The sequence below is a fragment of the Microtus pennsylvanicus genome, chromosome 1 (genome assembly GCF_037038515.1).
Source record: "Microtus pennsylvanicus isolate mMicPen1 chromosome 1, mMicPen1.hap1, whole genome shotgun sequence".
Taxonomy (NCBI): Eukaryota; Metazoa; Chordata; class Mammalia; order Rodentia; family Cricetidae; genus Microtus; species Microtus pennsylvanicus.
In genome coordinates, this window is record NC_134579.1 from 13,449,823 (window position 1) to 13,476,287 (window position 26,465).

The 26,465-nt window shown below is 35.4% G+C and overlaps 1 protein-coding gene across 25 annotated transcripts in view; it reads right to left on the minus strand.

Moving 5' to 3' along the window:
* The window catches only part of Robo2 (roundabout guidance receptor 2), a 1,494,745-nt gene that overhangs the window by 5,529 nt on the left and 1,462,751 nt on the right, over positions 1–26,465 (minus strand). For 23 of the 25 annotated variants that reach the window (XM_075955346.1, XM_075956172.1, XM_075954892.1 and 20 more), the window contains 3 exons: positions 21,552–21,812; positions 17,386–17,591; positions 5,746–5,919 (listed from right to left, as the gene is read on the minus strand). In XM_075955346.1, the coding sequence (XP_075811461.1) occupies positions 5,746–5,919; positions 17,386–17,591; positions 21,552–21,812 (641 nt within the window). Of the gene's footprint in view, positions 1–5,745; positions 5,920–8,085; positions 8,269–17,385; positions 17,592–21,551; positions 21,813–26,465 lie in introns of all 25 variants that reach the window. The other 2 variants (XM_075954402.1, XM_075954817.1) reach the window with 1 other exon arrangement.

Below are 26,465 nucleotides of genomic sequence, written 5' to 3' on the forward strand. Positions count from 1 at the left end.
GACATACCCACAGTTGTTTGAATGTAGCCTGAAAGAGCTTTTAAAATGAAACTTTGGAAATGAAGAAAACTTAATCGTTGAATGTGAGCTAATTTTTCATTTTCCTTTGCAAGCTCTTTAGATTTTCATCTTTATATTTTGAATGTCTTTGATTATGAAGTTACATTTTCCTTTATATCTTTCTAATATTATTTCTAAAATGACATGATTAAGGACTTTGAAATCTTCTAAACATTCATTTGTACCAGGATCATTTAAGTTTTCTTTCAAGCTATTGTAAAATTCTTGGCTCACCCTAAGATGAGGCAATTATGTTGCTTATGTATAAAACTGATGTATCATGCAATATACATTTATTAAACAAATAATGATGTTCCATTTAATGTGGGAGATTATTTTTCATTCCTTTTTTTAAATACATTTTTTTGTTTCTAATGATACTAGTGAAATCAGAAAGGCAAAGCCAAATTTGTACACTAAAAGTCAGCTCTCTTAAGAAGAGAATGTTCACTTTACGGCCTTATTGAAAAACTCTTTTCTCTGTTTTATAAGCAAAACATTAGTATCATCCATTGGAAAGACACTAATGCTTTGTTGAGCATTTGTCTTCAAGGTTCCAAGTTGAAGTAGCATGCTCAGCTCTCACGAATGTCTTCATGTCAGATTACAACTACTAACCATTGATGAGAAAGGGATGTCTGGCAGGATAGGATTGCATTTGGAATATTTCTCCCAAAATGAAGAGCTAATGCAATAATAAGTTATCTGTTTGCATGATAATTTAATGAGTTTGGTGTTTGCTTTACATTCAATACTGGCTTCCTTTGCTGTGTGTTATTATGGATGCAAATTAATTATTTCATTTGAGTTATTGGACTTAGTCTGTCAGTGAGGGGAAAGGATTGTATTGGTTTCTAAAATAACATATCTTGTCATTGATTTTTCTTCTCCATCTGAGCTGTTTAATTTCTAAAATGGCCAAAATGACATTTGCTTATGGCAGCTGAAATTTTGATGCCTATTTAATTTGACTTGAAATTATATAGCTTTGTAATTATATAATATCCTTGGAGATTTTATCTTCTAAGGATAAGGGACATTGAATGCACATTGAAATAAACTGGAAAGAGATGGAATTATAGATGATTGTGGAAAATAAAGGTATATAATACAATACATTTACTTAAATTAAATTCATTATTCAATTCTTAGTGGAATTATTTCAAGTAAGTCCATTCACTAGAGTATCTCACGGGCCTGCTGTGGGTTAGCTATTGTCCAGCAATGACAGTCCAATGACATGGGTATCTTATTATCCTCATTTATTTTTTAGGTAAATGGATGGGGATGAAACACAAAGAAATCAAGCATCTCCAGCATATGTCTTTCTTTTCATAAGATCCAATTCATGAAATTGTGTTCCCAGGGTCCAGCTCAGCTCAGGAGTTAGGAAGTACTTCCACATAGCTTTGCATCATCCCATGAAGACATAGGTTTCTACGAGAGTGTTTCTCCCCTCAGTCTGCTACAGTTCCATTCTCCTCACTCCCCGAATTGGAAAGTCTTTGAATCGCTTGCTATTTGAAAGGGTGGTGGCCTATATCACTTTATGTTTACAAACCCCACTAGTTCCATGTCCAGTATCTTACCTTTCTTATTGCTTTCACTGATCTCATCTTGGCATGAACCACCCTTAGTTATTGCTTCTATGATCTTCAATTATCTATATTTTTACACTTTTGGGCACTTAATTCTTTGTTACAAAAAATCGAGACTATTTTTATATTAAAATAAATTGCATTTTTAATATTAAGATATAAGATTATGCCACCATTTTACCTTAAAGATATAAACATGCATTTTTCAGAATACACACACACACACAGTCTTCTAGGAATTTTCCATTCAAAACACTGTAAAAGTTTATGACAGTTCCTCAGCATACAGATCCTTAAGCATCTCTCCTTCCTTGCATGCCTGGCATCATATTCTATATTATTTGCTCTAGTCATATTGCTCACCTTCCTTTTAAAAAAAGTATCAAATATGCACCAGGATTTCAATTGCTGTATCAACTTCTAAGATGACCTTTCCTTGGAAATAAATATTGTTCTTTTCCTCATATTATCTCTGTCTTTTCTCATATGTCAAGCTGTTGTTGAGGCTTTCCCTGAAAACTCCCTTTATTAAAATACTTCCTCCTAACTACTTTACAATTTCCTGTTGTTTCTTTCTCCATGGCAACAGTCACCATTTGCATAAATTACACATTTGTATTGCTGTGAACCTGTTTGTTTTTTTACTAGATATCAAATGCAGGAGATTAAGGAATCATATCTAAAATATATGCTCACTCAGTGTTTAACTGGAGGGACCAATGAGCTCATAAAATTGCAGAAAGCTAAATTGTGGCAGATATAGGGAGGATTTTTTTCCATGAATTAAAGACTAGGGGAAAGACAGAACAGTTTAAGAGAAAATAATCTCAGAAAAACATTGATGGGGAACCTACCATCTACCAGAACTGGTCAGGATATTTTCTTATAGGAACAGACTTATATTGTACAAGTCCAGCTTAGAAGAGACATTCCAGAAGAAAAACCAACATGTCCATAATTGTGTATGGGTTTTTACATAGCCTTTGGGACAGAAACTGACATTTCTTTTTATTCCAAATTCCTCTCACTGGACACAGAGAAAACCACTTCCTTTCCTTAGAAGATGATTTGACACGAGGAGACAACAATCTTGACTATGATGTATGAGAAGTGGAGTGTGGCGCTTGCTATAGGACATTCCACTATCAACAACAATCTGTCATTCTAGCTTTGGAGTCCACAAAGTCCAGCTCTAAAATTGTTGTTACTGGTGGCTGGACAGATGGGTGAGTGGGAAACATGCTTGTTCTACACAAAGACCTGATTTCAATCCTCCAGAACTCACATAGAAAAAGAAAAGGCGGGTGTTACACTGGGTTCCCTGGGCCTCTATGTTCCCAGTGCTGCTGGCCTCCCAGTGCTTCTGCGTTTCCTGTGCTACTGGGCTCCCTGTACCTCTGTGCTGCCAATGCTTTTGGGTTCCCTGTGCTACTGGGCTCTCAGTATTCCTGGGCTCCAAGTGCTGCTGAGCTCCCAGTGCTGATGGGCTCCCAATACTGGGGAGGACCAGGCAAGAGTATCTTTGGAGCTTGCAAGCCAACTTGTATGAACAATGGCTGAGCTCCAGAAACAGAGAAACACCCTATCTCTAAAACCAAAAAAAAAAAAAAAATAGTTGTTTAAGAAAACACCTATCATTAGCTACTAGTTTAAACATGCATGAAGCAAGCTCACACACAAATACATGTGCACCCCTCAACATATACATGTGAACATAAGTACCTACAGACAGTAGACAGACAGACAGACACACACACTCAACACACACAGTGATTACCCCAATATTTCCAAATCCTAATGCCTGTTTAACTGGTTAAGGGAAAGTCATCTGACCTTGAAAGATGATTGTGTCAATGAGAATAAGACTGTTATTGTGCTAAGATGCTGAGGTGAAATATGAAAGAAAATAGTCAACAATAATTACCCTAATTAATGTGCTCGTAAGGATTATAAAATCTTTAATTCAAAAGTTTCAATGTAAAATGCTTATACAGTAAATGCTGCTAAGCAATGACCTTCTGCAACAGAATGATTTTATCAAGAATACATATTAATTTGGATGTTGGAAATGAGTATATCAGTGAGAGAAATTCATATGTTTAGAGAATGAGATCAACACTACAATTTACTTAAAGTGATCAATTCATCCTCAGAGCATCTGAAGCAGAAAGAGGATCATAAACATTTTCTTTGTGTGTGCATTATGGGTTAGCAAATCCCCCACCTGTGAATACACCTGTATCCTTAACTTCCATATTCCATGAAAACACTTCCCAAAGAACAAAGAGGGGCAATAATACGAAAGTGCTTGGTGTTCTAAGTCTTAGCATAATGAGATTTTAAAAAAGTACAGTGATGGCTGCTGGCTTCTTCCGCCACAAAAATGAAGACAAAAACGATCATTATTTTTTTCTGGCTAAAGTTTAACTCAACATTTGTAACTATGATGCCCACTGACTGGTTGTGGCTTCTCCAAACCAAGACACAAAAATACCAGTAAGTGGGTTCTACCTTAGACAATTATATCAGAACCAGACGATCATATTTTAGAATTTCTACAAATGGTTTTAGCCTTCAGTTAGCAAGGTGCATCCTTTTCATTCTTAGTAAAATGATCTCACAATAAAATTTAGGAACATATAAGGAGGTGTTTCTAAGAAGAGAACAGAAATCTATCTTTACATCTAAGGTTTCAGTAAGTATTTCAAATGTTTTAAGTAACAAGGACTTAAAGTGAAAGTTTAGGATGAATATTTGAGAAGATATCGGAACTGAGCTGAAAATATTATAACTAAGAGTACTCAGTAGACATACTAAAACAATCATTATTGAGCTTGTATGTCTTCCAAAACTTAGCAGTATCTAATGAAATGCTCAAGTATCAGATACTCTGTGCAATAAAATTATTTAAATAAAACATCATGATTCAAATTCAGTTACTGATTCATTGATAAATAAAGTTGGATTGAAAATAATTTGTACTAATAGTTTTTGAGGACTGGTTTCTTATTGCCCAGGTTCTCCCCTAACTGGAACTTTGTATATTGCTATCTCGCCCTCCCAAGTGCTTGGATTAGCTGTATGTGCCAGTTTTTGTATTGTTGGTTAACCAATCTCAGGTTTCATTTTTATGCTAGGCAAGCATTCTACAAACTGAGCCACACCAGTTATATTTTAAAATTTTTGGAGGTACACTTACTCAATAAGCAGTAGATTTAGAACATAAAACCCATGTTCCACAAAGTCAGAAGTATTTACTATTTTAACATTAAGAAAACAATATTGAATCTTTCATATGGGTAGAATCATTATTTCTCTAAAATTCATATATTGAAGTTATTCCTATTATTTATTGGTATGATATTAGGAACTGAGACCGAGACCTTTGTGAGGTCATCAGATCATGAAGTTGGTTCAGGGGCCTTATTAAAAACACCAGAGAGTCCTTCTTTCATGTGAGGTCACAATGAGGAGGCACCGTCTACATCCATAAAGGAGTCTCTCAACTGATACCCACAGTTACATATTCTAGACTTTACAACTGAGAAACAAATTTCTTTTTCTATCTTTTCTGCTGTTTCTATGACTGAGAGCACATATAGAAGATCCCACAACAAAGAAACTTTTCATATCCATCGCATATGGCTTTCATCTTGTTCTGAAATTCAGAAACTTGAAACCTTAATAAATCACTTCACAGACTGATCTGAAGGAAAAGGAGCTCCAAGGAGACTAACGTGATTATAGATGTCCTGATACAATGACAAGAGCACATGCTACAGACAGCTTCCCTCCTACACTTCAAATGAGATGCTGAATATTTTCACAAGAGCTGAAAATTTGGAAAGTTGCATTCTAGATCTTTCTTGAGGCATGATAATAGCAATAGCAATAGTAACAGTAACAGTAATAGTAATAATAAAAGATTCCACATGAATGTAAAAGAGTCTGTTTTACTTAAACACGGAATGTTGCCAAATGAGTATTGAGGCAATGCCTAAGCTATAATAGCTACTTTACTGAAATTTAATGATAATGCCAAGCATATTTCTTCATACAGAGATAAAAGTTAAGACAAGACACCTACCATCTGGCATCCCTTCCCTCCGATGAGGTAACACTGGCTGTGTGTCCATCCTCCCTCCCTTGTGTTTTTTGGTGGGCCGAGGCCGCTGGCTTTGATTCAGGGCAGCGCTGGTGTTACTGTCGGTAGAAAACGGGCTGGTGGGCCGTGGCCTTTGAGAGGAGGTAAAGGCTTTTCCTGAAATGAAAACCAAGGGAGTAGACATGGAGAACGTCCCTATAACACTGTATTTTTGTCTTGCCTTGTGTCTCTGCTCCTACTAGACTACCTACCACTACCTACTACTAGTGAATGCACCTACAGATGTTCAAAGACACAAAACCCAGCTCCTTATCTCCATGAAATGCACGAATTCCTGCTTAGAATTCATCCATTTTTTAAATATGCTAAGAACACTCTACTCAAGGAAAACACATTTCAAACAAAGGAACCTGAAATAAATGCACAGACTGAAAGCTTCCCATTGCTTGATCATAGTTTTATAGCTTCTTCACAATCTTCATAAGACTTTCATAAATCTGGGCCAGTGCACGCCACATTTATTTCTTAAGATAGTGGATTTTGAAAATAATGAATTGTCTACTGTTTTATTTGAATTAGTCATGCTTTACTCTTAGAATCATAACTTTGAGAATTACATTTGAAGTTTTATGTGAATGGTCTGCTGAGATGCATATGGAACTTTACCACTTAGAATCCACCCACAATGAATTCTAGCTCTTTTAGCAGGATGAAGTAAGATCAGTGTAGAAGCTAGCAGGTGTCTATCCAAAATGTCATAGGTGTATTCTGCACATATTATAATATCTGAATAGGCCCTATACTTTAATTTTTTAAATGAATTGCTCCATTTCTTGATAATTTAAAATATATGAATAAAAATTTTCCAGGACAAAGGTCAGCTAATACATTTTCTACAGTGAATTATTTTAGTACTAAGTTTATTATGTAAGAGAGGAGTAGTTTATGTGCACATATTTATTCTCTTGTGCATATTTTCACTTTATACAAAATTATCATATATAGTTGCACTGTCCTAAGTCATTGTGACTTGATATTGCCTAATGCTTTATTAGCAATTAGCATACATGCTGCTAGTGCACTTATGCCTTCTAATTTATTAGCTCCTTTGCACCTTCTCCCTTCTCTACCTATAGCAAATGCCACAAGAAAGCACTCAGGGAACATAAAGATTCTGACTTATGTCTTATGAAGCAAGAAAATTCAAATAACAGTTATATTGCAACATATTTTAGCATTTGGATGCTATATAAAAATAAACCTTTGCAATGCCTGAAAAATTCTTCCATTTTGTTTGAAGAATGCTTAATGCACACTTGAAAGAAATATTGATGGTAAAACTTAAAGACAATGTACAAGACATAATTTTATGGCCAGAAAGTGTAGCAAAGGTTCAAAGTAATTTTTCTTTACTATTTGAGCACCATTAAATTTAAGAGTGCATTTGATATTTCATAAGTTTATTTTGTTTAGGGAGCATACTAAATGCACACATCATATTCCTATTATATGCAGCAAGGAAATACATAAACAAATATAAGGGCTGTTTTCAAAGATCTTCATGTTTACAAATTATTGACAAATTACCAAAATTAATCTTACATATCTCCTTCCCACTGTTACATGAAATATACATAACAATTATATAATTGACTTCAATGTTATAATTTACTGCTCTTGGTAATCAAAATGAATTTACTTAAAGAGCAACAGACATATAGATATTATCTTTTCGAACTCACAAATGCATTTGGTGTATCTTTAGTTAGCATCCTTTAAAACTTGTAATAAATTATTGTATTAAAATCTTAGTCAAACCATTAGGACCATCAGCCAAGTGAAGTGTTAGACAGTAGTGTTAGACCCACTCACCCCATGCTGGGGAAGCCTTCCCAGAGAGTGCCTCTGCAGAAAGAAATGGGGCAAGGCACCATAGTGGAGATAAAAGCTGAATAATTTTAATCATCAGGTTCGGTATTGATTTTGTGAAGGGTTTGCAATATGTGACTTACTGAGGGTTTAATGACAATATTAGTTGTGCCTTTGTTGTAATATGAAAAGGAAGCACAGTGCAATTAACCAGTAGAACCATGAAGAGAAACAATGGATGAGATGCAGCATAGTGAGTAGAAGCCTATTTTTGGCTCTTGAATATTAGCATCAAAAGAGGATTCTGGTAACATAGCATCCATCCAGCTGTGTTCATGCATATTTTAAAAAGCCTGTAGTTAGATTCACCAAGAAGAAAGAATAGAAGGAAAGGTCAATGTCCAGAGGACAGGATACTCTCATGCAAAGAGTGTTGACTTGGAGTCTACCAACCTGTTCTTGTAAGACTGGTTCCATCCAGTCTAAAACCAGCTTTATCTGCTGCTGCCACCAATGCTTGTGCAAAGCTGCCGCTGGCAAAGATGGAGCCATCTGAGGAGCTACCTACACTAGATCTATGACTAGAAAAGTTACGATCCTCATCAGATGCAGAGCCCCATCCATTTACCATTGAACCTAAAAACAAATGTAGTGGTCCAGTGAGTTGTATAGATCAGATATTTGATCTGCTGTAACACAGTGTATAATGAACAAGTTGGTTATTTCATTTCTTCACTGTTCCTTTAAAGTTTCATTGTGAGTCCTTTATTATCTGCCCCATTATCTATGTCTCCAACATTCTAAGCACTAAAGAACTAAGGCAATTTCAAATCTGTATCTGGTTGTAGCCTACTGACAAAACACATTCAAATTGGTCCAATTCTTCTATCGATTAAACTGTCACATGATTATTTCTTCATAACAACTGCTATGTATATTTAACTATGTATCAAGAAAGAATAATCTGACTGAAGTAACCTAGTGAAATGAAATGGAAGGAGTGGGTTGAAAAAATTTAGTGTGAATGTATTTTAAGGGTAGTTCAGATTTCATCAACTATATGAAGAATTTAATATAAAAGTTACTCATAAAAACAATAAAAACTTATATATAAAGTGTCTAAACAATATCAAATCAATATGGAACATAAGGAAAACTATTTTTCTGAATTTCTAATCATGACAACATTTGTTATATGTTCTTTAATTTTTAATTAGCTTAATAACTCCAGTTTTTCTCAATGCTAATAGTTTTTTTAAAATAATTGTAAAAATACCATGAACATTAATGTGTGTTTTTCTGCAAAATGAAACAGTGCTAGTTGATAATACAAAGTACTTTGAAGATATAAGTAACATTTTCTTAAGATTCTAGGGAAAAAGTCAGCTTTCATTCTTTTCTTAAACCAGAGTGGGAACTTAACCAACTATTTACTGTAATTAATATAGTATTTATTTAAGTTATATGATTAGTCCATCATACATAAACTACCAAGTAGTGCTTACCCTAATATATTTTAAAAAGGGACACAAACTTAAAATCCATGTTAGATTTTCGAACTGACAAAAAGATTTATAAGAAATGGGTAAAATCTGATACGGTAGTGTTTTTCTTTCTTTCTTTTTTCTCCCTCTTCTCAAGACAATAGTGTTGTTAAGCATTTGAAGTACTTGAAATGTTAAGAAAAGGGTCAGTGACAGAGCACATCCATTTCAAACAGAAAGAAAGCAAAATTGCAAAGATATTGGATAATCCGAGAAGATAAAATTGTGTTAGGTAGAAGAGAGTAAGACAGTTTGGACTCTAGTTGTCAAAAGCACACAGACACACTGTTTACATTCCAAATAAATCCCCTGTGGCAGGCCACTGTACAGAAACTAAGATAACACTAGCATCCCAGCCTCCTGTGGAAGATTCATTTCTGGGCTAATGGTCAATGTCAAGGACCAGTAGACCACAATGAAAGAAGAAATGATGCAAAGGATGGTGTGGTGTAATGTCACAGGAGATAAGGAAAAAATCCAAGGCTATTCACTTAGGAGTCACCACAGACTGTGGAACCACAGCTGAGAATAGACTTACGGAATCTGAAACCTCATTATCTGTTCCTTCCGCAGGCTATTTTTATTGTTTTTCAATATCAAAATAGTCAGGGCCTTTTTCTCTCTCTTGCATTTCATCTTTCATCTCTAACTTGTTTCTTTGTGGTACCTCCTGTCTTCCTTATTGTTGTCTACATTTTCTTTCTCAAGAACATATTCACTTTGATATCTCAGTTTTGTGATCTGTAGACTACCAACATCACATCCACATTCTTGCTAGACTTCTGAGGCCCTGGGTTTTTATAGGATGGAGTGCTGCCTACCTCTGCAGTATCTGCAGTCTCACATTTTCTCCTACCACTTCGGTACACTTCAGCATTGCTACCACCTCTAGTATCTGGTGTGTCAATGAAATATTAGCCCTTAGTTGACATGTTTCTGTTTCACATTCAGGCTTGGATTAGAATCGGTCTTAGCCCCTTGGTTGCCTAAATACTATGCATATAAGAGTACACTGCTTCTATCCCTTGATTGTACTTGCTACATATACATTCACTAAGAAGAAGAGTTTTAGATATAAAAACTACCTGTTATTCATTCCCTATATGTTATACAGAGATATTGAAGATCAGAAATTCAATAAAGACTGACAAATTGAATAAAGTGCATTTGGCACTTTTAGTCTTCACTATAAATTCTTTGAATGAGTCTTTGTGATGTATAATATCTTTTGGTTTGTTCGTTTCTCAAGTAAGGGCTTCTTGACGGGAGGTGGTGGTGCACGCCTTTAATCCCAGCACTCAGGAGGCAGAGGCAGGTGGATCTCTGTGAGTTCGAGGCCAGCCTGGTTTAGAAGAGCTAGTTCTAGGACAGGAACCAAAAAAGCTACAGAGAAACCCTGTCTCAAAAAATCCAAAAAAAGGGGGGGGGGACTTCTTTTTATAGCCCTGATATCATCCTGGAACTCACTCCGTAAACCAGATTGGCCTTGAACTCAGATTTGCCAGCTTCTGACTCACAAGTTCTAAAATTAAAGGCATATGCCACAATGGTCAGCAATTACCTATTTTACTTGCAAAGGAATGTCTTCATAAGCATTCTTGGAAATTTCAGTAAATTTATTTGCTTTCTAAATAAAATATAATATTAGTGAATTATTGTTGGTTATTTATAGACATAGAAGATAATGATGCAATTGTCTAAAATAGCAACACAAAATGGTAACATATATGATTTTATTTATATAAGTGGATGCATATTATGTAATAAGATGCATATTATACATACATATACATATCTATATGTTGGTTATGCTTTGCTTCATTAAGATAGTGGTAATTTGAATTTGCTTCAAGTCACAATTTTATTTTTGAGTTTGACGCTTAGTCATATTCATAAATATTTATATATTTAGTTTAACGTTTTGTTTATTCAAATCTTTTCTCCAATATACGAAACCCAAGTTACTTGTGTCTGTTGTGTTGGTGCCTGCTCTGTGGTTCCACAATTGGGTCTCAGATACTACAAAATGCAGAGGAGAAAGGCCCGTGCCACAGCAGCATCGCTAGTGACATTCTGCACTGCCTTCTGAAAGAAGTCAGCTCTTTGCTTTCCTCCCAAAACACCCTGGTTTATTTTTTTACATTTTTGGTTTTTTTTTTTTTTTTTTTTTTTTTTTTGGTTTTTCGAGACAGGGTTTCTCTGTGGCTTTGGAGCCTGTCCTGGAACTAGCTCTGTAGACCAGGCTGGTCTCGAACTCACAGAGATCCGCCTCCCTCTGCCTCCCGAGTGCTGGGATTAAAGGCGTGCGCCACCATCGCCCGGCGTTATTTCTTTACAGTAATGAGTTCTTCATGTGAATTTCCATGCCTATATTTACCACGCCATAATAGACAGACTACCTTTTACCTCCCCCATTTCCCTACAGAGTCCTCCTTGGTGTATTAACTGCCCGTTTTCTGGAAGAATGCGTAGACAGCGTTTCTCACATGGTTGTCCTACAGCAGAGACACTTTAGTTGTTCTGGTTTATTTACTTTTGTGTTTCGGAGCAAAGGATCTGCATAGATGGTTTCAGAGCTGAAGAGATACATACCATGGACATGTCCCCCTCATTAGGCCTTGAGAAGGCTGGTGATACAAAGCAAAGTCTATGGAAGACAGTTTGCTGTCTTTGCTCCTTGACAATGTAGAACAAGGAGCATAGGCATCATTGCCTTTCTCTAACGCACACTTCACTGGACCAGGGGTAAGCTCACTAATATGGACATTCACGGGCAGCAGTTCAAACTATCTGGACATATATCATTACCATACTACATGCTGTGTGTTCAAATTCTTTCAATGAAATTCTGAAACTATTTCTGTCAGTTACTGGTTTTGACCCTCACTGGTGACTGTTTTCCCTTATCCCTTAAACATTAAAAAATACTCAAATATTTACTTAAATAATTACAAAGAGCAAAAGTGTGTGTGTGTGTGTTAGTGTGTGTGTGTGTGTGTGTGTGTGTGTGTCAGAGAGAGAGAGATGAGAGGAAAAGCATTAATTGGTAGATTAAAGAGCATGTCATTTTCTTAACTATGTCTTTCATATCTATGACCACAAGTGTGAAAATTAGAGAACATGAGGAAAAAACAACTTGGCTGGAGAATATATAACAAATTGCAAGCAAGTCCCACCGCTCTGACACATTATAGTCACAAATATAATCAATACATATTTAAGCATTTAATGAAAAATGTATTTATGCCACAATGTCAAATTTATTGGTCTTTACAGCTTCAATTTTTTCAAACCCCTCAAGTTAAAAACTCAAAAAGACCAGGAAAGAAAAAACTGAAATTAATTCCAGCTGATGAAGAAGAATCTCACATAGGACATTAAGTTGCTTAAATGTTACTGAGCATAAAATGCCATGATAAAGTGGCATCTTGCTGTCTCTATTACATCTTCAGCACTAAAATTAATTTATGATCAGTCGTCAATTCATTTACATGTCAATTTATGCTAAATCCTTCCTTGCTGACAAATGCTACCCTCGGATCCATTAAGCTGGAGTAAAGTCTGTGCTCTCTTATACGATCCTGCTAATTGTTGCATTAACATTTTTATGAGCTACAAAAACTTATGGCCCCCCATTTTTTTAGCCAATATTTAATCCAGGAACTCTATTAGACAGCACGGCTTGTCTAACTACTTGCTAAGTCAAATCTTCTGCTATAATTGTCGTTGATCAAATCATTCCAAATATTGACCTTTTCTAGATGTAGGCAAAAATGGAAAAAAATGTGGAAAATGCTTCTGATACTCCAAAGATTTGGATATGTAACAAATATACCACTTTTTCAGGTATGTGAAAATTTGTGTGTTTGTGTGTGTATGTGTGTCTATCTGTCTGTGTCTGTGTGTGTGTGTGTGTCTATGTGTGTGTGTGTGTGTGACATGTGGGAAAACCAAAGGAAGAAATTAGAGAGCATTTTCCTTAGTTTGCATGACATCTGTTAACTTGTTTCACTCAGATAAAAATCATACATATAACATCCATCCATTCATCTGTCAAATTTTGGCATCTAATTTGTCTTAAAGGTCCTAATGCTGTTGAAGTAGCTTAAGGCAATAAATTTGTCACTTGTAGGGTTTATCAGAAATGATTCTTTGTATTAAAAATTTTTAAAGAAGTTTTGCAGCAGAGGGAAGACCACAGGTGAGATATTTTATTGGCCAACTTTCTAAATACCCTGTGAGGAAGAATAGAGATGGAGATTGTCAAATGGTTTGTTTTCACACTGTTCTGGTGAATGAGTTCTAGAAAACAAATTAAAGTTTCCCAAAATAAGAAAAGAAAGCAGTGCCAGAATTTCCATTTAGCCACTATGTGCTGTGGGCCCACCTCTCAAGGCAATCTCTACTTCAATCAACAGAACTCATTATCGACCTTAATTCTGCCAACAGGCAGTTCAAACCTCAACTATCTGTTAAGGACACCATTTTTCAATCCCTCTCTGCCCTTTCCTTTTATAATTTTCTTTTCATGGTGCTGTTAAATTCAAGAAATGTCTTCTACCACGTGAGTTGAGAAGTAAATGCAAAATTCTGTCTCTTCCACTCTGAGATGATGGGTTGACGTTTAGGTGGATATCTTACTAGCTTATTTCTGAAAATGGAAGCTTTTGGTTGTTTCTTTCCCAAGGGACAACAAAAGCACCCTGCAACACTAAAACTATTTTTGTGTTTTGTGGCAATCAAAAAGATGTGCAGGATAAGTTAGATGCCCAGTTTACCAAAAAAAAAAGATAAAAATGATAACTCCTTTAAAAAACGCTGACAAAATTTGACAGTTCACTCTAAGTGAATGTAGAACCAAATATGGGAAATATAAATGTCACATCTGAAAACCCTGATCACAGTTAGGTAAGTACAGGGTTAGAATTAATGTGTCCATATGATGTTATGTGATTTTTTTTAGAAACAGTTATATATCCATTTATATATACATACAGAAGAGATAAGCCTCATGTTGGGTAACAAATCAGCCATCATTTTTATATTTAAAAAAATAAGTCCAGAGATAAATGTTAGACATTACCAGGGCCAGGATTACGGCCATTTTAATTAGCATAAAACTGATTTTTGTATATATTTTTTAACCACTTGAGGTAATCGAGTGTCTGTGACTTGCTTTCCTAATCTTGACCTGATGTTTATATCTATAATATTATAGCATCAGAAATCAGACTATTGATGGTTAAATGAACTATAACCTTGAGTAAACCCTAAGAATGAGGGGCAGGACACATTTGCTGGTACTCAGTACTTTAGACTTCAAAATATCAGTCCTGCATTCTTTTTGTGTCTTTGGGGTTCTTTTGTTCCTCTGAGAATTCTTTTTATTTCCCTTATCTTTTGTTTATATTTTCTTTCCTTGCTATGCTTTTAAAATGTGAGAAACCAGTCGGGGTATGGTAATGCATGCCTTTAATTCTAGCACGCAGAAGCCATCCTGGTCTGTATAGTATGCTCCAAGACAGCAGAACTACATAGTAAAAACTGCTCTCCAAAAGAAAAAAAACTTATAAAATTATCCTTAAATCTGTGGGCCATCCAAATGGCAGCCACAACTGCTCTCAGAATAATGGCTTGTTATCATTATTATTATTTAATCAAAATTCCTAATCTAGTGATTATCAGTGAGGGATACAGAATACATGTTTGTTTTGGAAATAATTCTATAAAGCAATAGGTTTGTTAACATATGCTTTTTGCCACTAAGCTAATATAATTTGGAACCATCGATAAGTTCTTCTCCTGTCTCTTTTCTTAAATGAATGTTCATTTCAGAATTTAAGGAACTCCACAGATTGTTTTCGTTGTCTTGAATATATTCTGAATTAATGTGCTTCTTTACAAAGAAGTGTTCTGGTGTTATAATAATTTTATTTAATTGCTTTTACAGGTGTTTTGTCGGAATGTATGTCTCTGCATCATTTGGGTGTAGTACTTGCACTGGGAAGAGGGGTATAATGATTAATATATACGTGTACCTCAGGTCAAAGCCCCAGAATGTATGTATGGTTGCAGCCTCCTTGCATGCATGCCTTTTGTCAGTTCACAAATCTACACATGTACACTCCCTGTACACACCCACATAGTCTTTCCATATACACTCACTCAATTTGTACACTCATATAAATTTATGTACTTGCATTCTCTATATCCATGATTACATACATTCTAATGTGTGCCCTCCCTCTATATATTTACTCACACTCCCTGTGTATGCGTATTCTCTACATGACCCATATACTCTTCATGTGCACTCATAATCTAATCTACATTCACACTCGCTCCATTCTCTCATACTCAACAAATAAGCACTCTGTTATGCTTATATACAACTTTTGTCACATACACACACAGCCTAGAAGGTAAATTAGACGTCTGATTAAACTTTCTCCTCTGAGTTTCTGGTAGAAGAAAGGAGAAAACAATGGAAGGTCTTGTTTAGGGAGTGTAGTGAAAGATACAAGGTAACTTAAGAGATGTACTTTCATGGGACACATTATGGAGGAATACAAACCTATATGGCCTGAGGAATTTTTTATGTAGGGCAAGAATTAGGTAGGGAATTCAAGTAGAAACTTTGTTTTCTTAGCAATTTCATTTGGCATGAACATAGAATTAGTTAGAGAAGTGTACACTGCCCTCACAAAAGGCTCCCTAACTATCTCCTTTCAGTTGAGTATGTAAAGGGCAAAATGGGGTTCTGCTAACTTAGAGATGTACATATTGTCTCTGACATTATAATATTTAGTAATATCTTCAGAGCCTATGGCTGACTTTTGCCATTATTCCTGGAACTTGCATTGCATTCTTAATGAGAAACAGTTTCGTATTACTAGTGAAGTATGCAAAGATATTCAGAGTTTGCCCTAAAGTAGATTATGCTAGAAATCCAGGCAAAGAGGCTTAACATAATAGTGTAATAATACGTCAACTCCACAGCATTCAAAATTTTAACTTTTGCTCTGTCACCTTCGGTTGGATCTATGTTCTAATCCCAGGAATATATCTGTGTTTTTAAAATCTTAATTAGCTTCATAAGGAGTTCAGCCTCCAGGCAAAAAGATGAACTTAAAATTAGATCCATGCTTCAGATGCTGAGAAACATAAAAAGAAAGGCAGAGGTTCCTATGTGTCCTCTGTACTATTATACCATGGTCCACCAGTGTTTGTAAATCTATTGAGAAGCCCCAGTTCTGCAGAGATTGGAAGCTATTGGAGTCCAAGGAATCCAGGGATACTGATAAAGGCGTTTGGGGCTGAAAGGAATCGTTCAAATGAACATAGACATAGGTGGTCCGAGGTGACCCAAGTGAATGCAGAGATCGGGTTTACGTTTGGAGTAGCTATGTCTTCATTATTTAGGAAGGGACATGTTTGTGAGTCAAGGGGCAGATAATTCAGGGAGAGAAAGACTGAAGTTTGGCTCTCGCCACTTCCTTTGTGTATATGCAGCATTTCAACTGGACCATTTTGAAATCATTGGAAATAGGCTGTTTGTCAGGCCTAGAGTCATCAGAGGCATGCACCGACTGAAGTCTTTGCTTATCGAACAAGAAAAATAGGGAGGGAAGCCTAAGCAATAAACAGTCAGAACAATTACACTTCCTGGCAGAGGACGGGTGATTAGATTCAGCAGTGTAAAATGCATAAATGTATTGCTTATCTGGCTATGCATGTTTCCACTCCAGAAATAATACCACGTGCAACCTAAGAGACGCTCATTCTGAAGACTTGCTTATTTTCAACAGTCAATGATTTTACAGAGTGAAATATCAAGAAGCATTTTAAGATCTCATTCACTTTGTATGTTGCTCCCGATATACAAATTATATCATTTCTAAAAGTAAAGGTTTTTCATATAATAGACTTGGTTCCCCAGCAGAGTGAACTTCTCATGAAAGCCTTGGATATAATTGAGTTTTCTTTCATGTCTTTAAAGCTTTTTAAAATTCATGAATTTCCTTATCATTTTAGCAGCAAAGCAAAAGTATTTCTAAATCCTTTTTGAATTTGGTGTTTAACATTAACATATTTAAAATGTTACAAAAATAGATGGAGTTGAATAAATCTTACATAAGGCAGCATTTGATTTGTGATACATTTTAAATCGCAAATAGGTCACTTATTCCCATTCTGTCAGTTTTGTTACCTGTCACAGAGCTGTCTAGATTGTCCATACTGGATCCAGGTGTCTGGTCTAGTGCTCTGAGGGGCCTGGGGATTTCTAATGGTTCCTCTTCATCATCAGCATCCTCATCTGGAACATCTGTTTCCAAATCAGAAATCAAGGCTCCAGACACGTAACCTAATGGTGGGACTGGGGGCTGTGGAGGTGGAGTATTGCTTTGAATGTGCCTGGGATTTAAATGGAAAGAAACAGAAGACGAGAGGCAATTCATTAACATTCTACAAAATTATAATTCATGGTAAATGGCATGGTATGCTAACCCTTACTGTCTTCCATGTTTACTAATTCATATCACATTCTTTATGTTAGCAGAGATACTGTGATATGACTACAAGCTTTACTAAACAGCAGCCACATAAACTACAAAAGCTCTTGTTTTGATGTTTATAAGGTGATACACAGAGGTGAAAATATATACTGAACACTCTTGTATCGATAAATTATTCCAAAGAGAATAGAACTATTTATCATAAATCATTTTTACCCCCCCCCATAACCATTGGTACTTGGTTTCACAGTTAGTGTTGAAGTGTAACTCATTAGTTTTAACCTATGAAGCATGTTTGAAGAAAGTTTGTCAGGTGGGGGCCTGATCACCCAGCCCTGCCTCTGGCACACTTCCCGCCCTATGAAGATTGGTTTTGGGATGATTCCCATCACATCAGGCTGAACAGCTGTTCCATTATCCCAGTGTAGATTAGACACAAATACTTTGTGCTCTCTAGATATTTGCAATGTATCACAAGAACCAAATCTTAAAGGGGGTTGGAATTTATAACATAAGGCGTGTTCAATAACTTCTTAGTAATGAGTAAATAAATGTAATCCCAACATTACAAAATTAACAAAAAATGCACGGCCATTTGTTTATTAGAAAATATTTAAAGAAAGCCCGAGTGACTTGGCTCTCATTTTATGACTAACAAAAATGTGAATCTGGACTCTGCCATGCACTTGCTGTGTTGTGAGACTACTAAATAATTCTTTCTAACTTATAAAATGCTCAGTTTGAGGTAACTCACGACTATTTGCAAGTGTCAACAAAGAGTGGATGTGTTCTATGTCTGAATATTTTTTTCTTGCCTTCTTACAGAAGTATTCAAAAGGCCCCTCCCATGTAAGAGTCATCACAACTAAGTAGAATGCATTTTTGTCACTGGCTTTTAAAAAGGCTAAGAGTTATTTTTGCTCTCATTTTAGTTTTTTGAGAAGATGTTTCCTGTTCTAAAATTTGCTTAATATGCATCTGCGATTTTCATCTGTTAATTTATAAACTAACTATATTCTATATCCTTCAATGGTAAAACCCCAAGAATGTTAGTTCTGGACATCACTTCTGTGTAACCAGATTTAATCGCTAATGGTATGTAGCAGGTGTTTCAGGCAGCGTGAAACCCCTTGGCACACATCACAACCCAGTAATCTATAGTGAGGAAAGAAAAGCAAGTTTTACTAAGCTCACTTAGACTGAATATTGTGCGTTGACAAGCCCACATTGCTATACGTGTGTTGTCACATTCAGTTTGTAACGAGGAAAGGGAGTTACATGACAAACAGGAGGACATCAAGCAGTATGACATATGTGGTCCATTTCACTGCAATGTTATAGATTTCAAGGTGGGCGAGGACAAAACAGACCAACAATTCAATTCTATATAGCTGTTGGCATGTGTTGATGGGAAAAATTAAAAAGAGATGAAAAATATATTCAATAATTTAAACAGAATTAGAGGTTAATCTGAAATATGAGATTATGGCATGCAAGATTTATAACTATCTTCTAGTAATAGGAAGTGTTTTGTACATTTCATCAGTCAGTATGAGTAGCATCCCCGGAGGTACAGCTGGAATCCTTTATCTTTAGAGTTCTGTGAATGTGAGGTGTAATCTTAAACAGGAAGCTCTTTCAAACCACAAGAGCAAACAGGCATTTATTGGGGGGTAAAGGATGAATTCCTACCCTTCTGTAAATGTTAACTGTGGTATTCAGAATACTGGTAGATTGTGTAAGACCATTCTCAAGGTGAACATTCTCAAGAAACAAGGTCCAGTGTATACGATGATTGAAGATATGGAAAGAACACAGTTCATTCACCCATTTGGGATATACTTATGAAGCAATTACTCAATGGGGAATTTTAGGTGTGAAAATATATATCAGTAACCAACTCGGGTAAAAGTCCTATGCCTTCTAATCATTAGAAATTAAAATATAGACAGGTTAAGGAACATAAGAAGTGCAAGCACATTGAAATCTTAAAAAAAATAAAGCATACTAGATAGCTTCACCTTAACTTAAAAATGTTGTTTAAAACTAGAGGTAGTCTCAACTCTGATAGTATATTTTTTCTGGTATAAGTGCCGGTTGACTTGGAAACCATGGTTTGCACACTATTTAACAGGACAAGTTATCATAGGGCTTCTAGTCACAAAGTAACAACTCCATCTCTCAGTGGGCTGACTACTGAGGTCAGTCATGAAAGTAGTCAACTTTAATAGACCTTATTTTCAGCTCTTCTCCCGTGTACCGTGGGTTGGTAATACTTCTTACATTGTGCTAATGCTGGGTAAACAGAGCTACCTGAAACTCCAATGGGAGATCTCTGCCTTTGGAATTCTTCAGAATTTTGCACCACATCTCTTCCCTTGGTTTATATTAATCCATTGTGTTTTATGAGAATAATCTGTAACTTTGATTATAGAAGATCCAGTAAATTCTTTAAACTCATTTGGCATGTTCTAAAACATCGGAGTGATCCGGGAACTCTATAATATACCTAGTGGTAATTTAGGGTACTGTTGGGAGGGTCTCTTTAAAATTCATATGGAAGCTAGTAATTATCATTATTATCATTGTACACACGGGGGAAGTATACATATATATGACAAATTTCTCCAGGTCATACATCTGATAAGACCCATCTATCTTCATGGAAGTGAACCTAACTTTGCCCCTCCTTTATGGAAACCCGTACTAAGCAATAAAATTCCACTTGGAGGTATTTTTGTCTCTAGGTATTATTGTATATTACATTTGTCCAGGTGATTCTAATATGAATCAGGGTTGTGTTTAAAGCATAAGTGACACATAGCATGACTTAATGAGGAAAATAAGAAAATCCCATGTAACACAATTGTTTTAAACTTAGTTGTATTTCTACAAAGGAACTTTATGTGAAAAAATATTGTTTATGAAGAAGCATGTTTGACTATGGAGAATATATTTGCTGATTGTGAAAAAAATAAGTGGCTTCTGCTCCTCTGCAAAAAACATGTTTGGGACAGCATGTAATGTTTTCCCCTATTTGGTATCTTGGATATATTTTATTAAGAAGCAGTGCATAAATACCAAAAATGACGAATAGTTCATCGTGAATATACCTCAGTGAGTAGAACTAGCCAAAAATGGAAAGTCTTTCATTTGACTTCAAGTATGGTGTAAATTAACAAGAGATACTTTTTGATAGGTCGTATATACTGATAAGTAAATCACTGTTAAAAAATAAAATTCTCTAAAAACCACGACGTTTGATCCTATTTCTATTTCTACCATATTTTCAAAGAACACCTAACAGTCTTATAGCTGCAATTTGTGAATTTTCAGTCTTATTACAAAAAAATCTTAATGTGTTCTTGAGTTTCTGTTGAGGCATTTATTGTTATTATTATTTTTTTATTTTCTAATCCACTTAATTCAGTCCAAACAGGGTCTTTTAATAACTGACACTGTCCATAGTAATTTTCAGAAGCATGCATTTACATATTCACAACCACATATAGAATTAATCACAGGCACTTTAAAGAATTTGAAAGGAGTCCTTTATTGTGGCATTAAAAGCAAGTTCAAGGATAAACTAATTGGAGCTGGTTTGTGAATGAGAAAAGATTCTGGCGTTGCCAAAAGCACTTCAATCTGAATCCCTGCTTCATTCGCTTCTCTAACCAGCTTTGTGATGTTGGTCAGGATATTTAAATTTCTGTCACCAGTTATATAGGTTGCTAACACATATTCTAAACTGTTTTTCATCCCACCAACACATATTTATGAGCATTTCTGCTTAATATACATCCAAGAACATTTACATATGTAGAACGCATAGGGCCTTTGGCTCACTGAGGATATTTACCATGTTTGTTTTGCTATATCAAACTGATAGGCCCTTGTTAACTCATCCAAGTGAGCTTGCAGCATGGGTTGCATCTCTTCCCTTGGGGATGGAGTGAGAGTGGCAGTGGACTGCTGTCCAAAGGAGATAGCAGGAGAAGAGGCCACACCACGCACAGGAGGTGTTGGGACCCTATCATCGTCTTCTTCCAGTTCATCTTCCATACCCTGGTGCAAGTATGTTTGCACTGGTAATGGTGGGCACCAGCTGTCACTGTCATAGCTGAAATTAAATAAGAAAATATGTTCACTGACACATACACACACATAATTGCACAATTATACTAGCAATAAATAGCAACCAAGTGGTTTCTAAAAGGTTTCCAAAGTCTATGTCTTCCTTATCACATCATCAAGGCTAACATAGTAAATAATCTTATATATCTATTTTTTCAAAATATTTCAACTTATTATTGAAAGGCCTTCTTAGCTAATTGCTACCACACAGCTATAAATAGCAATAACTTTCCTCCAATGTTAATCATGTGAAAATACCAAATTACTAATTGAAGACATTAATGAAGCCAATGCTTGGAGATGTATCCACTCCCTTTTCTTGTGTATCCTTGTGCACAAACAAAATGTTCCAAAAATGCTGATTGATCATCTCACATATGTGGAGGAATTTTATTTACTCTTCTAGACGTATGGAAATTTTTATTCCATATAATATACCTTTCATCAAATCATGATGATGAAATAATAAAGCATAATTGATTAAATCATCAATAATCATCAAAAATTTCATGAAGTTTATCAATAGAAACTCACATTACCTTATCTCAAAAGTTCCAAATGTCTTGTTTTCAAGAAGTAATTATCTAATTTCAGTAAAATTAATTGGCACAACATCCATCCTTTAATACATTTTTGATTTATAAAATTTATTTTGAAAATGTGGAGAGCATATCAAAACGATTTTATAAGGCATGCTGAATCAAGAATATAGGATATTAGTATAGTAAATTCTAAATAAATAACAGTTCTATTCACACCAACTCCATAGTTCTAGCATTTTCAACAAACAAATAAAAACTAAGATATTTAAAGAAAAGACTTTTCAAAAGTTGTTCTTCCAAAAACGCTAAATCAGTAATGATAGTTTAGATGGGAGAGAGACTCATGGAACCATGCTTGGCACAGGGAAGCTATGGCTGCTAGGAGACAGGAAGTTACTGTCTTCTGTGATGTAGCCACTGGGGAGTGAATCATGTACCAGTGGAAAGAGTCATCCCATGCCCGTGTTAATAATTCTGGTTAAACCCAGTGGGTCACAAAGTAAAAATCAAACAGAAAGACATGTGGATAAGAACAGCCTCTATAGACTCATAGATTTGAATGCTTGATCACCAGGTAATGGCACTATTAGGTGGTGTGGCTTTGCTGGAAGACATGTGTCACTTTAGATGGGCTTTGAGGTATCAAAATGTTATCATCAGACCCAGTCTCTCTCTTCCTTCCAATCTGGATATAGAATTCTGAGATACTTCTCTAATACCATGTATGCCTGCTTAGCATCATGCTTCCCACCATACTGATAACTAAACATCTGAACTGTAAGCCAGCCCCAATTCAATGCATTCCTACATAAGAGTTGCTGAGATCATAATGTCTCTTTATGGCAATACAACACCATCTAAGACAACATGGAAGAAGTGGGGTAGAGCCTTGTAAGAAGGAGGGAGGAAGTTGGTAGGGATATCAGGAAGATAAGAGGATGGAAGAATGCCTCTGCATAGTAGAATCAGCTGATGTGACTAATAAGCACCTGAGAGTGCTATAGGAATAGATACCTGGAGAACTCAAACTGTCTGGGGACTATCAAAGCTCTGTTGGCCAATAGCAACAGGAATATGTTAAGTTAAATATGTGCAATCCCAGAGGTAGGTACTGGAGAACTCAGTTTCCAAAGGAGATAAAGAGAGAAATTTATTGGCCATAGGTGAGGAGAGGAAGGAATATGCCGGATACATAGGACCTCATCGCTTGTAGGGAGTTTGGAATTCCAAAAATCTCCACTCAAAGTTAATTTTACCTTTGAGTTCTTTGTTTCTGTGTCCATGGTCACTTGCTTTTGCCTTGCTGAGGCTACATCAATACCCTTGTGCTTCTGTGAGCATAAAGCTGAAAGCTCGCTTCCGGAGCACTGTGCGGTTTGGAAGGGTGGCTGTCTCTACATGTCTTTTCTACTACTGTCATCAGCAGGCACATTTCAGTGTGTTATCTCTCCAAGAAAATGCGATGGGCCAAATCTGAATTCCTACTTACTAACTATATAACATGTGCTAATCTGTATTGAAAAAAATACATTTTTCTAGCACATTGTCATTGTATCTTGTTTTATGGAGATTTGATGGTTTTCATTTGAAGAGAGAGTTCTATTGTTCTAAAGTCTCTAACCAGCATCCTTTGTTGTATTTAATCCTTTAAGGTTTTCAAATCCAATCAATCCTACTGACTGTTTACAAATTTATCTATGAAGACATCAGAACAGTATAAGAGAACCATTTACTTCTCTTCATTCTATTATGTTCATTTAACATAGTTAAGCTTCAATGTATTTTCTAGATGGGAGTACACAGTTTGTCAACAGGAATCTCATGCTGAAACTAAATGGCTTTGTTTCCTTTCTCCTTTACAATTTTGAGGCCTGGTACAAGCTGTAGAAACAAATTTATTTCAAAATATGTATTTATTATGTATAAATTTATTTCAAATAAAAAAAGCCTGGAGAGTTTCCCTCTCCGGGTTCTCTATTCTAATCTTATATGTCTTTAAGTTAAATTCTAAATCACATATCTTTTGTAAAACTTACTGACAAAACTCACTAGTGCTAGAATACTATATTATATAATTGGTACTGGAAATCTTATTGAACATTGATTTGAAAATGGATTTTAGATTTCCAATGTTGATCCTTTTACTTGTTCAGTTTAATATTTAGCTTTTCATATGTTTATAGTATCCTTACTTCGAGGAAATTTAGCTCTCTTATAGATGGCGAAAATCATATTTATTGACATGCAAAAATTTTATTAAAATAAGCTTAAACTTTTGTACATGACTTATTTGAGTTTGAGAGCTACATTATTAAGGTTAAGAAATACATATTTAGAACCTAATAAAATAATCGCTCATTTCCAGTATAGAACATGATTGCTGTTAGCCTTTACCAATAGTAAATAAAGTCAACTTTACCCTAAAAAGTTTGTTTAAAAAAATCACATTTTTAGGAGAAATTAATAGTTGTACTTTTAATATTTACACTGGCATGTTACCAAAGCTATTATATGAAGTACTATATATTTAATATTTCAAATAGGCATAGCCCATTAGTACAAAAAGTATTCCTACTTGTTGAATAATAGATAATTCTTTGGGGAGTGTAAATGACATGGAAATTTAGAATATAGCAGGAGTAGGATAAGAGAGATAAGCATTGCTATATGCATCATTTGTAATGGTAAGGTGAAAAACATTAGACTAAATTAAACTTGATTCATTTTTTGTCATTCAAATTAATGCTGAGCAAAGGAGAGGTTATTTAAAAACTTTGATATCATGAAAAAAAGGTAATACTAGGTAAACAAATAACATGGTGTGCTAAGTTACTAAAATCAATTTTATTAAGCTTTTATTAAATTACGATGGATACTATCATCAATACTCCCCCAGGATTCTCAGCAAAGATAATTGGAACTACAATGAATAAACTTGATCACCCTTCCAGGACAAGGAAGGCTGAAAAAAGTTCATGTATTCAATGTGGTTTCTAATAATAATAGAAAAAACTAAAAACGGGGGAAAATATCCCAAAGAGGCTAACAAGAATGAATCAAGGAAGTCAAGTCAGGATGTAGTTCATATCATGTAGAGAACTGCTCATCACCTCCCTGGTATTCACTTCTGAATTCACTCCAGAGGGCTAACTAGAAAGGTTTAGTGCAGCCACGCAGAAAAGAAAAGAAGGTAGCAGATGACTGTACATTTCATACATCCGGCTCCGTTGAATGGTTCCCCTCACATTTTATAAGATTCACTTGCTTCAGGTGGATACTGTTTGTAGTGTTCTAACAAAGTGGCCCGTATGAAAAGAAACGGGGATGAAAGTAAGGCAGTGAGAGTGGGCACGAGGAGGAAGGAGAGTCAGTAGAGAGTTCTGGCTGGGATTAACAATAATGGAGAAATTATAGTCTCTAGTTACTAATTGCAATTTGTACTTTTGCACATTTTATTTAAGCATTACACTTTTGATGTCTTATGCAGTAACCTACAAAGTCTACAAAAAAATACTCCCACTAGACAACCAAAGCTGTTTTGCCCAACCTTTCAAAGGCAAGTCGTTGTTCACTGACATTCTAATAGCCAAGTATGAGGCATCCTATTATCTGTCTTTCCTGATGAGTAATGATCAAGATGACAGCAAATCAATGCTGCATGTGAACTAACTTATTAAAGGCCAGATACAAATACCAAATTACTAATAAAAATACAATAACATTCAACTCCAGCAGAAGCTTGCCAATCTCTAATTGCAAGAACAAAGCAAAGCGCCTATTTAATTACTATTGAATTCTTCCAAGCAGCCTATGACTATAATAAATGTATAGCAGTCAGATCTAGGCCCTAATACATTTAACACATTGCCCTTTTCAAACAGAAGAAGCATATTAAGATGGGAAAACATTTGCACCATGGCTACAAGATTGAATTAACATTCAAGTATCATTTCATTTGAACAATGATTGAATAACTTCTGTTATTGTGTACTGTGAAGAAAGAAAATGCCCATGAAAGACTTAGAAGAAAACCTAAAGCCTATACTCTCATGAAACAATACTACTAATCACAATTAGTAACTAGAGACTGTATTTTC